The 13097-nt window shown below is 61.4% G+C and overlaps 1 protein-coding gene across 1 annotated transcript; it reads right to left on the bottom strand.

Annotated features, from left to right (window-relative positions):
- Window positions 1–2426: 2426 nt before the first annotated feature.
- On the bottom strand, window positions 2427–3993 carry JUNB (JunB proto-oncogene, AP-1 transcription factor subunit). Its single transcript, XM_042928545.1, has one exon. It carries the CDS (start codon window positions 3686–3688, stop codon window positions 2645–2647), a length of 1044 nt encoding a protein of 347 aa, XP_042784479.1. The 5' UTR covers window positions 3689–3993; the 3' UTR covers window positions 2427–2644.
- Window positions 3994–13097: the final 9104 nt, after the last annotated feature.

Below are 13097 nucleotides of genomic sequence, written 5' to 3'. Positions count from 1 at the left end.
TGTGGTCTGTCTTGGTGTCCTTGCTCCCTACCTCCTCCCCTTCTCCCTGACCTGGGAAATTGACGCTGTAGTTACTGATCTCCACCACAAGGTGGGAGCCTTACATCATGCTCACTGCTTCCTCTTTCTCCATGGCCTGAGGGTGGTTTTCAAGGGGGAGCAGTGGGTAGGGAGTGGGGTAGGGGGTTGGGTGGGCTGCTTGTCTCTTGCAGGGAGCAAGTCCCAGGATGCCCTACCTCCTGAAGCCTGGCCGAGCAGGGTAGCACCCACACTTTGCCATCTGCCAGCCGGGGTTCAAATGCCATTGAAGAGCTGTGATATTTTTTCCCCGGGGGCCTCTTCAACAGTGAGATGAGAATAAAGACAACGAAGGCACATCACTGTGCACATTACAAGGGATACAGTTTGTGAAGCTCGGGGCCCAGTTAATGGTTCTTCGGACAGGTCCTTGGGACTGGAAGAAGGTGGGGACCCAGTCCTAAGAGCAGAACCGAGAGTGGAAGCTTGAGCTACATGCACAGTCTCTGCTGCAAGGTCTGCCCCACTCTGGGTTGGAAGGGCCGCCGACCTGCCCCTGAGGTGGGTGAGGCTGAGGCTAGGAGGCAGGTGTTAGGAGCAGTGTTCCCAGGGAGTGCAGTTTGATGCTGTGCATGTTCAGGCAAGTGGTTGTGCAGGCTCATTTAATCCACAGACTTATGATTAATAGTACTATTCAGCCTAATAATCCTCCAAGGTCGTTCATCTGGGTCTTGTAATTTTATCTACACTCCCTCCCCAAGGCCCTCCGTGGTCTTCCCCAACCTCATCTCCCTATTTCTGGTTCACTCCAATCCAGGCACACTGGCTTCTTGCTGCTTTTTTTTTGTTTGTTTGTTTGTTTGTTTTTAATAAGCTGATCTTGTTCTGGCCACAGGAATTTTGCATGTGCTTTTCCCTCTTGCCCAGGATGCTGTTTTCGCCGAGCCTGGATGCAGATCTGAAAAGCTGCATCATTCAAGGTCCATGTTTCCAATCCATTCTTCAAAGCAGCTCACCTCCCCTGCCCCGTCACTACCTCTTTGACCTGTTTTTTTTTTTTTTTTTTCTCTTGCTAGCACTTACCATCTCCGAATCATATTTGCTTGTTTACTGTCTGTCTGCCATGATCCAGGCGGTGTCTCCAGGGCTACGTTGTTCAGTATTTTATAAGTGAATTAATGAATTATCTGTTCTGCCTACCTCACCCCTGCGGTTTCTCAGCCTGTTTTTCTCTGCCGCTCTGGGGGCTTCCGGCTCCGAAGCCGGCTAGACCCTCCTGCTCCCGGCGCACCAGCCACCTTCCCATCCGTCCCAACTGCGGGGGAGGGCGTCCCGCGGGCGGCGCCCGGCGGCCCAAGCAGCCGCCCCGGCAGGACCAGACCTGGCAGTCGCCCCGCTCCCAGCCTGGCACCCGGGAGGGGAAATTGGCAGGCGGGTGCCGCCCTTCCTGGCGGGGGTGGGGGGGGGGGTGGGTACCGCGGCGGCAACAACGCGAAGACTGCAACAACCCCCCGCCCGGGTCAGTTCAGATGGAGCGGGCGTGGGCGCGGCGAGGCCCGGACGCCAACCCCAGGGGGCGGGCTCTGGGTTGGCTCCGGGACCAGGAGCGTGGCCCTCCCACCGCGGACGCTCTGGACCCAGGCCTGGGGCTTTCCGGGCCCGAACAGCCGCCTGCCTGGGAAAATCCCGGCCCCCTTCCCGGCGCCGCAGCCCTGCCCGGCAGAGCGGGGGAGGGGATTCCCGGAATCTGCCCGGAGACCGCTGTCGCGTCACTGTACAGAATCGGCCCATGTAGGGGCAGCGCTTCCGCTGCGTCAGCGGGGAAAGCCCCAGCGCGCGCAGCTGGGCGGGGCTGCGCCCGCGCACTGCGCGTCTCGCCCCAGGCCTCCTGCCCCCAGGTGATGGGCGGCTGGACAGCGTCCCCGCCCTGGACCTTCCAACCCCAGAGATCAGGCGACAAGAGAAGGGTTGGACGCCCGGAATAGGGATACAAGATGCTCGGGTAGAGCTGGCGAGGACACAGATACAGGAGGCACAAACAGGAGTGGGGTGGGGGCAGCCCAGTATTCTCCTCCCTCCGCCCGCCCAGCTTGGAAAAAAAAGACAACAGAAATTAATAAAGAACCATTTTTTTTTTTTACTTAAATAGATTCAATAAAAAGTCTGAACAACAAACACACACACACACAAACACGTCTTAAAATAAACTCTTTAGCGACCAAGTGCGTGTTTCTTATCCACAGTACAGTGCAGAGGGGGGAGGACAGGGGGCGGGGGTCCCTTCCCCAGTGTCCCCGCGGGCTTGAGTACCGGGCGGCGGGGCCAGCTCCGCCGCGATCGCCCCCTCCTCCCCTCCCTGTTAAATACACAAATATATTATATTCAATATGAATCGAGTCTGTTTCCAGCAGAAAAAAAAAAAAAACAAAAACAAAAACATACAAAAAAAGGTGGAAGGGGGCTTGTAAACGTCGAGGTGGAAGGACTGGGCGCAGAGCGGGCGGGCAGGAGTCCAGTGTGGTTTGCGGTGCCCCGGGGGCCGATGCCCACCGCCTGCCCCCTCGCCCCGTGGGAGGCGTGCGCCCAGTCGTCCAGACTGGGGGGATGTCCGTACGGGGGGGGGCGCTCAGAAGGCGTGTCCCTTGACCCCGAGCAGCAGCTGGCAGCCGTTGCTGACATGGGTCATGACCTTCTGTTTAAGCTGGGCCACTTGTTCCCGAAGGAGCCCAGCAGTGCTCGACAGCCCCGCGTTCTCGGCCTTGAGTGTCTTCACCTTGTCCTCCAGGCGCGCGATGCGCTCCAGCTTCCGCTTCCGGCACTTGGTGGCCGCCAGCCGGTTCCGCAGCCGCTTGCGCTCCACTTTGATGCGCTCCTGGTCTTCCATATTGATGGGGGACACCGGTGGCGTGGCGTCACGGCTGCGCGCCTCAGGCACGGTCTGCGGTTCCTCCTTGAAGGTGGAAGCGCCGCGGCCCAGACCCAGTTGCGCCGGGTGGCCGCCAGCGAAGGGCGGTGCGTGTGGGAGGTAGCTGATGGTGGCCGTCGGGTACGAGCTCCCAGTCCCGACGGCGGCCCCGGCGCCTCCAGAGGGCGCAGAGGCTGGGGAATAGCTGCTGAGGTTGGTGTAGACGGGAGGAGGCTCCGGGCCGGCGTAGACGCCCCCGGGCCCAGCCGGGGGCCCCGAGCTGGCGCCCAGGGACACGTTGGGGGGCGTCACGTGGTTCATCTTGTGCAGGTCGTCCAGGGCTTTGACAAAGCCGTCAGCGAAGCCCTCCTGCTCCTCGGTGACACCGCCCCCGGCGCCCCCCGCACCTCCGCCGCTGCCTCCCCCGCGGGGGTAAAAGTACTGTCCCGGGGGCGTGGGCGTCGTCGTGATCACACCGTTGCTGTTGGGGACGATCAGGCGCTCCAGCTCTGATGAGGCAAGCTTGAGCGATGCGCCTGTGTCCGAACCTTGGCCGGAAAAGTAGCTGCTGCCACCGCTGCCCTCTGGTCCTGGGCCCCGCGCCCCGGGCGCTTTGAGACTTCGGTAAGGGTCGGCCAGGTTGAGCGCCAGGCTGGGTTTCAGGAGTTTGTAGTCGTGTAGAGAAAGGCCGCCCGGAGCCCGGCCGTATCCCGCTGCTGCGTATGAGTCGTCGTGGTAGAAGGGCTGTTCCATTTTAGTGCACATCCGGGCGGCCCAGGCGGTCTGGGGGGGTCCCTGCGGGGCCGCCCCGGGCCTCGCTGCAGCGAACGGCGCTCTGTCCGCGACGGTGGCTGGACTGGGTATCTGGATGCGCGTTCCCAGGAGCTGGCACCGGCCGGGAGAAGCCAGCCGGCGGCTGTGCGCGGAAGCTCTGCGCGGCTTCTCGAGCCCCTCTGCCCCTGTCTGGCGCGCTCGCTTTCCTGGTGTCGCTTCCCCCTGCTCCCCGCTCCCTGCTGACTCCGACGCTAGCCTGGCGGCGCTCAAGGTCCCGGCAGCTCAGCCTGAGCCACACGCCTTTATACCTCGATTGTCAGCCACGGAAGTGCGCTCCGATTGGCCGTCGCGCGAGCCGGGCCCCCGCGCCCCCCTCCTCCAGCGTGGGGAAGGGGAGGAGGCGGCTCGCGTCACTGTCAGGAAGCGCGTGTCCTTGTAAACAGCGGCCACGGGCTGGGTGGCTCGCCGCGGCTGCAGGGGGGAGGGGCTCAAGGGACCCCGGAGTGCGTGAAGAAAGGGGTGCTGGTCCGAGGCACACAGGGAGGGACTCCAGGGAAGGCGATGATTCCCCTGGATACCAGGAACTGATACAGAGCAAGTGTGTGTATGGGCGGGGGGGGGGGGGGGGGGGGGGGAGAAGGGGGGAGGGCTCCAGGGCACACATGAAAAAAGGCCCGAGGGACTCGCAGTATCCGAGGGGGGGGGGGGTTGGAAGGCTGATAATACACCTGGGAGACCCCACAAAGGTGAGATGGGAGGGTTAGCAGGGTAAATGAGGGAAAGGTAAGGAAATGCCTGATTCAGGAATTGTGTGGGGGTCTTGAGTACAGAGGGTTTGAAGGATTTGACGTTCTACTGGAAGGACTGAACCCAGGAAAAGTGGGGGTGGGGAATCAAAAGGGTAATGGGAGGGGCTAGAGGTTCCATTATGTAAGAAACTAGTAGGGGTCCTGAAGTCCATGGGAGATACTGAGGGCCTCCATAAGGGGAAGAAATTGGGGATGGGAGGGGGCATCTAGATATGTAGAAGGTGAGGTTTCCGGGGTACGCTGAGTCAGGGAAAATACGGGGGTGAGAAGATGGGGACACTATCAGGGGCTGGGGGTCATTGGGGTCATCTGCAAAGCCTTTATGAAGAAGAGTTAAAAGGTTAGGGACACACCTTCAGAGCTGAGATGACAATGACACAGGGTCTCCCGTTGAGACACGAGAGGAGGGGTTTTTGAGGGTTCTGAGGATTTGGATTACTGGATCTTCCATGATTGGCACCCCTTCTTGTGGGTGACTTCTAGGCGCCTGTATACTTTGTTCCCGTCTCAAAGCCCTCCCCCAGTGACCCTGGGCTCGACCGACCCTGCGTCGGCTCCTAGTGCCTGAACCTACCCCGACGGCCGGGGCGCGGTCGCCCAACCCCACTCCTTCCTTAGAAACAGGCTGGGGAAAGAGCGCCGCGGCAGGAAGTGTGGCAACAGCCCCCGGGGGAAGGAGCCCGGCCCTGCCTCCGTCACTCGATTCCTACAGGACCGTGAGCCCCGCCCAGGGTCCGGTCGGGTTCTGCGCCTCCGAAGAGGAACCTGGACGTGCGACCCCGGCCGAGGCCAGGGTGCGCAGAACTCGCCCAGCCGCCTTGGCCTCCAGTCACTGTACCCCTCTCCCGGCAATGGTTCAGCCCGCGGTGCCCGCAGACGATCACGGAGGCAGGCAGTCCGGGGACGATTCCATTAGCCCGATGGAGGGGGACACACCGGGGCGCGGGGCCTGGTCGCCATGGCAACAGGCCGGAGTCCGCGGGCAGGACTGGGGGCGGGACCGCCCAGGAGTCTCTCCCCGACGCCCCATATAAGGACACAGGAAGGGGTGGGACCAGCGCTGGCCCGGGGCCCCGAGCCAGGACCCGGGAGCCCGGGTATCTGCCAGGTCCCAGGGCGCGCCCGGGCCCCCGGACGGCTAGTCCCGACCAGCCCCGCCGCCGCCCCCGAGGCCCCCACGGCCGCCTCGCTGGGCCCCACCCAGCCGCTCTGGGGCTGCGTCCTGCCGGGCCCGGCCCGGCCCAGCCCGGCAGGTCCCCGCCTGCCCGCGGGCCTGGGTCGGACTTCGCCCCCGGCCCGACAGGGCGCGGAGGGGCGGGCCAATGTCTCGAGGCGCCCCCCGGCGCCTGGGCGGGCTGGCACGACTGCCTCCTTCCTCGGGTGGGGTACCCTTCCTTTCCGCCGAGAGGCCCAAGCCCCTCCCCCCACATCCCTAGGGGCCGGGATGCCTCTTCCCTCCAGTGGGCTAGGCGCCCTACTCCTGTGTTAGTCTGGGGGTCCGTCAACCATTCGGAATACCTGAAGTTGGGGTTGTCCCTTCCCTCCCCAGGGTGTCTCCTTCATCTCCATCCAGTCCGAGGAGACCAGAAAATCCAAAGGGAGGGGATCTGCGGGAACCCAGTGCCCCTCTCCCGGTACTGTATGGGAGGTTTAGATGGTGAGGCTCCTAGTTAGACTTAAGGTGGGACTTCCGAGCAGTTAGAATGTGTGCCAATAGGAACAACAGGTGAGAAACTCAGTCTCTCTCTCCCTCTCTGAGAGAGAGAGGCCTCTATGTTCTGGAAAGATAGAAGCTTCGTTAGGGTAGAGACAGGCTGAGGGACGGGGGCTAGCCTGCCTTTGTAAGGCAGGCAGACAGCACGCCAACTATGAGGGAGAGAAGGAAAATGAAAGAGGCAAAAAAGAAACTGAGCTATGTGGGGGCAGGGGGAAGTCCAGCACAGCAGTGGAGTTAGAAAGGAAGGTCCCATGAGAAGCTAGGGGTATCCCCATCTTTGGAGGGTCCTTGTGACCCCTGAGTGCCCCCTCCCCTCCTCCTCTTGCTCGAACTGCTCCCCTAACCCCACCCCGGGCTCAAGGGAGATTCCAGCGGCTGGCCGCTGAGTCTGGCGGGCTTGCTGCCAGGCCTGTGTCTCCCGCCCATGCTAATAACTGCAGCTGACATCTGGCCGGGCCCTGCGGGGGCGCAGCAGGCAGCGTTGGGGGGCTGGGCAGGTCTGGCCTGAGGGCAGCATCTTGGGAAGCCAGCCTGCAGGTCCCAGAGGCCAGGAGGCCAGAGTGAATCAGCGCTGGCCAGTGCTGAGGTTGCCCATGCCAGGGGAGTCCTGGAGAGAGGTGAGGCTGGCCCAGAGAGGGTCGAGACCAGACGGAGGACAAAGATTGGAGCAAGGACAAGTGGATGTATGGGGGCGGGGGGGGGGGGGGGGGGTCAGGGCAGGGAGAGAGATGCCCAGAGAGACAAACCGGGGGCAGGGTTAGCGTCATGCAGACTAACAGTGAGACTCAGAGACACTTAAGATAGGCAGACAGACTGTGGAATAATAATTATTATTTTAATAGCTGACACTTAACATGGGCCAGGCACTCATTGCCCGCTTCCAGCAACCCAGCGAAGCGCATGCTGTTTGTGTTCCCATTTAACAGACAAGAAAACTGAGACAGGGAGGTAAGGAACTTGCCTGATAGCCCCATAGCTACAAGGGCTGGAGTCAGAATAGAACCTGAGCTGTCCGGCTCCACAGTATTAGCCACTATCCTGTGGATTTTCACAACCAGAGAGGTGTTTATGCTGTGCCAACTGTGTGTCCGGCTCTGCAGGCCATTTCATGAAGGGTCTCCTTTAATCTGGGGAGAAATGGGAGTTGGGCACAGGGCTGAGTGGTGGGGGTGGGGACAGGCTAGCATGGAGTGGGGTCGGGTTCCTCCATGTACTCGGCATGGGTGTTTGAGCAGGGGGTGGGGATTGGGCCAGCAAAGGAGGGCGGGGGCCCAGCCGAGCTGGTACAGCCGGTTCCAGGCCCCTGCCAGTCTCACCCTTGTGGCCTGGGCACCACCCCCTCACGCCGCCCCACTGGCGCCAAGGCCGGCTGTGAGGAGGGTGTAAGGATAGCCCCCTCCCCCACCCAGCCTGGGTGCCCAAACTGGCAGCTGGGTCCTGCCCAGCCCCTGGGCTTCAGATCAGCATCTGGCTGAGGAGTCTGTGCCCAGACTTCTCCAACGCCCTGGGGCCTGGGGCCTGGGGAGCGGAATAAGGAGGAAGTTCACCCACCCCCACCCACAGGTCTCTCTGGGGCTTTTGGCCTTGAGGGACTTCTCCTTCTTATAAATAGCCTGGTGACCCCCTTGCCCCAGCCCCACTGACCAGCCGGAGCCCTCACCAGGAAACTGGGCCGGGGGCTGCCCGTGAGTCAGCCAGTGGGCAGGCCAGGGCGAGAACCCACAAGTCATAGCACCCAGCCTCCCGCGTCCCTGCCCCTGGGTGTGGACAGACAGCTGGGCAGGAAGAGGCTGAGGATCACGGAGGCCCTCCTCCAGGAACCCCTGGCCTGCCAGCCACCTCCCTCCCCCACCTCTGCGGTTTGGGGGTCCCTCACCCCCTCTCCTGGAGAGGAAGCTTCTGGGTTTTCTTGGAAGCAGGAAGGAGAGTCTGGCTCCTCAGGCTGACTCAGCTGGGCATGAGGGGAGTTTCCCACAAAGCTACTTCTGTCCCCCCAACTGCTGGAAAGGTCTTGGGGGGCCTGAACACGGCAGACATCCTGGGTGCCCCCCTCTACAGGGGATGTGGTGAAAATATAGGCCCACACCCCACCAAGGACTGGGCCTGATGAGCTGGGCCTCCTAGGGGAAGTGACAAACAGCAGGGAGGGAGGGAAGTGGGGGGGGGGCGATGTTTGGAGAGAGGAAGCACCAGGATGCGGAGGGGGGGGGGGGCGCGGCGCAGAAACAGGCTGGAAAGCACAGAGACCCACCCACAGCACCTCAGCACGGTCCGGGAGCGTGTGTGTTTCTGTTTGGCCGTGGGTCTGCACGTCGCTGGCCTGTCAGGGCGTGTGAGAGTGCGTGTGAGGCCTGCCTCCTCAGTGCATGCGTCTGTGTGTTGGCCCAGCCCTGCAGGGGTGTGTAGGGACTGTCCGATTTAGGGGACGGGGAGGTGGGTGAGTGTGCATGCATGAAACAGGTTGCATGTGGCCGACCCATGTTGTTGTTTTGGAGTTCACAGGGCCGACCTGTTCACATCTGGTGTGTGTGTGTGTGTGTGTGTGTGTGTGCACGCGCGCGCTAGCCAACAGGTCCTGTCAGGGTGTCCCTGTGCCAGTGTGTTTACGAATGTCCGACTGTGGCTTGTCCGTGCCTCTCTGTGTTGGGCGTGACTGTCTGGCCAGACCATGTCTGTAAATATGTCCGTTTGTCTGCTTGCCTCTGTCTAGTCTGTAGGTGGGTCGGACTTGTGTGTGTTACTGCTGAGGTACTGGGAATCTGCAAGGCTGTGTCTTAGTGTCCTTTGGAGCCTTGGAGGGTGTGGGCAGGGTGTGTGGGTGGCTGGGGCTCTGGGTGATGGCGTATCTGTGTCCTCTCCATAGGCTGAGGTTTGTGTCTCTTGCCTCGGAGTCCCTTTCTGAGCTGGCAGTCTTGGTCGTGTGCGTGTGTGCGCGTGTCTCTTTTTCTTGTGTCAGGATCCGACGGTGGCGTGTGTGTGTGTGTGTGTGTGTGTGTGTGTGTGTGTGTGTATGTGTCTAAACATCTCCTGTGCGGCAGTAGAGGTACCTGTGCTGAAAGCGACTGTGTCTTCTTTCTGAGTCTATGGAGATGCATGTTGCCTGCCTGCGTCCGACACCCAGTTCTTCTAGGTCTCTCTCCTGTCTCGCTGGCCTATCGTGTCAGTCTCGGGGTGAATGTGAGCGTGGCACTCTGTCTACCGGGGTGTGTGCTTCTCGCTGGGAAAGTCAGTGTCTTTCTGTGCGTGTCGTGGTCAGTGTGTCCATCTTGCCTGTGTGCCCACTTGATTTATCCGTCACGCGGGCCCTGCCTGCGGGCTTCTGACCTGCCAGTGTCTTCGCGGGTTGGGCAGCATTTCGGTCTTGCTCCTGAGTCCGCACTGTCACTGCCCTGGGCGTGATAGCTGTCACTGGGTCGGCTTGCCCAGATGTGCCTCTGACCCTGTCAGCGTGTCCCTGCGTGGCAGTCTCTCTGTGGCCAAGGTGACAAGGGTTTGTGTGTCTGGACTGGTCTCTTTCGGGGTGACTGTGTGTGTGTAGTCCCTGTGCCACCCCCTCCCCCAAGTCTGGCCTCCCTGGGCCATGTTTACTCTGCCCCCAGCCGATGATTTCTGCCCTGCCCGGGGAGGGGCTGACCCTCCAGTCTGTCCAGCCAGCAGTCCACAGGATGTTCCCCAGACGCTGTCTCCGCCGACATCCCCTCCCTCTGGCCACCCTTGGGTCAGGACCCAGGCGTCCAGGGCAGCGGGGGTGGGGCTGCAGCGTGGGGTGGGGGGTGGCCTGTCAGGGCCCCGGAATGAGGGTGGGAGGTGGGGAGGCAACGGGCCCAACAGGTTCCGCCTCATTCCTGCCCCGCCTCTCACTTCCTGGGTGCCCGCCTGGGGCAGGGGGTGGACGGGATGAACCCCGTGGCCTCAGCGCGCCTGGGTGGGGCACAGCCCGCCCCGCAAGGACTGGCTTCTGCTGGGCACCTTGACATCCAGGCCTGAGAGACAGGAGGAACCTGGGCCCTCCTCTGCCTGCCAGGCCTCCTCCTACTCCTTTGCCCAGCTCAGGATGCAAAGCGTCCCCTCTGTTATTCACCTAATTCCCACAACAACACAATGGGCCAGGTATAATTATCCCCCATTTTCAGATGGGGAAACTGAGACCGAGGCAGTAATGACCACAGAGGCAGCATTTGAACCCAGTTCTGAATGCTACTCAAGACCCCCCCCCCCCCCCCCCCCTCAGCCAGCTCATCAACCGCCTTCCTTCCCTTCTCTAAAAATGGTACATGTAGGGTGGAGTGTAAACCCAGGGCCCGTGAGGCCTGGCTCAAGGGGGCGCCCGGCTAGCTCTGAGTCAAAAGGGGCCCCTGTTTGAAATGAATAAGAAAACGGCTTTAACCGTTTCGTCGCCACGATGGGCTCTGCCAAAACTTCCTGTGGGCTGGGGGGGGGGGGGGGGGGGGGGGGGGGGGAGCTGGGTTCCCGGAGGCTTGGGGGGTGGGGGGAGGCACCTCTAGCGACCTTGGCGAGGTCTGGCTAAGAAAACACCATCTGCCCCCACCCCCCGCCGCCCAGCCCAGGGCCCCCTAGAACTTGGTTCTCAGCCCCCACGGCCTGGAGGGGGTCTCAGAGCCCGGAGCCCCCTCCCCAGGGGCCTGACTCACACTCGGGGAAAGCCGCGAAGGGTGAGTCACGTGGGCGGGGATGGGGGAGCAAGGTCGGTTGCGGCCAAGGGACCCCGCGCTGGCCTGAGTCACGCATGCTCCAGCCTCGCTGACCCCAGCCCCCTTCCCCAGAGACCAGGGGCGGGAAGCGCATTGCCGAAGGACTACGGAGCTGCAGAAAGAGCAGGAGGTGGGGGGGAGGCTGGGGGGCGGGGGGAGGAAGCGAGCGCCAGGCCGCGCGGGAAGCTCCGGTTCCCATGGTAACTGGGGGGTGGTCCTCCCAGCTCCAATGGGGGGAGTTCCTCTCTCGGCAGGGACGGCCCCGGTGCGCCGGGGAAGCCCCCGCGCGCTCTGTCGAGGGGCCACCAGTTTCAGGTCCGCCAGGAAGGGGTTAACGGCGGCCCCCTCCCGGGTTTCACCCGCGCCCAAAGCCCCAGGGGGGGCGGGGCTATGCCCCGCGTGGCCAGCCCCCGTGGCCGCCCACGCACACGCGCACGCAGCTAGCCCATCCCCCGCCCCGCGCTCGCACGCACGACCGCGTCGGGCTCCACGCATGCAGCGATCCCCGTCGTGTCTCACGTCACGCACGACGCACGCGCCCCCGCAGTGCCGGGAGGGGCCCTTCCAGGCATAGAGCAGTGGGAAGTGGGGCGTCAGATGCCCACTGCGCACATCTCCGCCTCCGCTGGACGTGGTGTCCCGTGTGACTTTGACACCCCCCCCCCCACACACACACACACAAGGTCACAAACTCTCTGATGACCCACAGTGTCACACAGACACAGGATACACCTGCCCTACAATGGCACAAGCGTTCAGTACTATAGCCAAACCCCGCAGCAGACGCGGACAGGGTCACCTGTCATTCTCTGTTTACGGAGACAGACAAGGCCATCTCCATACAGAGGTGGCATATATAGGTATACTCATAAGGTCATACCATCACCATCAAGACAAAGTAAGCCACAGATACAAAGTCTTGGACATCAGGACTCCAGTTGCAACACGGCTATGCCTTATCACAGAGATTGTAGGGGCACAGAGACACACGGTGGGGACAGAAACAACAGCCATGCTGTCTCACGGTCATCACAAATAGGGCACACAAGTCAGAGTCAGACAAACCCACAAGGCCACACACAGGGACACTCAGATTGTCAGGGGGGTGTGGAAAAATCAAGGATATACATGCCAGGGTCATGCTGTCACAGAAAGCCACGTGATGGAGAGAAAGGACATGGTCACACAGAAACACAATCTAAAGCCACACTGAAGGACTGATTGTCACACATTCACTTCTCATACAAAAAAAAAAAAAATGACACAGGAATATAGACACAAAGCAAGGTCGCATATAGAGAAGCGTTGTGCCCCAGTCCCCATCAGCTTCCCCACTCCCATCAAATCCTAGGTAGTCTGTTGCATAAATTCCTAGAGCCACACACACACACACACACACACACACACAAAGGAGGAGGACAGGATGGGAGTTCCCGGCCAAATGTCAGTCTTTAGTGCAAAAGGCCTGCCAGAGTCCCTCCTCGTATGGAGCATGGTGTCCCCCCAGCAGCTGTGGTCGGCCCTGGGGAAAGGGCATCATTCTCCCAATTGTGTGCACCCAGGGTCCCCGTCCTAGCCCTCATGACTGTGGGTCTCTGCCCAGATGTGAAAGCTGGAGGGGACGGGCCGGGGTCCAGCTGTGGCCGCAGGGAGGGGCTGAGTCACCGGCTTCCCAGCAGTACAACCCAGGCTGGGCCCAGCTGTTCCTGGAAACAGGCAGGAGGGGGTGGGGTCTCCAAGCCAGCTGGGGGCTGCCGGCCCCCACCCACACTCTCCGTCCCTACTAATGGAGGCCTCTGGACCATCCCCCAAATTTGGGGGCTCCCTCCACCAAAAATGGAGGCTCGCATCTTTCCGCCAAAATAGGTTTCCTGTCCCGAAAGAGGGCTCGTGACCCCTTTCATTGAATTGAAGGTACCCGGATCCCCCCAACAGTGGGATTCCTTACATCCCGTAATAGAGATTGCTGCTCTTCCCTGCCAACATGGGAGCTTCCTTTCCCCACAAACGTAAGAATCCCTTCCGCCCCAAATGGAGAGTTAATGGATCCTCTCCCAAATTGAGGCACCCAGACCTTTCCTAAAATCTGGGGACTCAGGTCATTGAACATCTAGAAAGCCCATAATCACATTAGGACAATTCCAGTCCATGCCCCAAATATC

This window comes from Panthera leo, chromosome A2 (genome assembly GCF_018350215.1).
Source record: "Panthera leo isolate Ple1 chromosome A2, P.leo_Ple1_pat1.1, whole genome shotgun sequence".
In the NCBI taxonomy this organism is placed as follows: domain Eukaryota; kingdom Metazoa; phylum Chordata; class Mammalia; order Carnivora; family Felidae; genus Panthera; species Panthera leo.
Note: the sequence above shows the minus strand (reverse complement) of the source record. Positions and strands in the feature narration are given on the sequence as shown.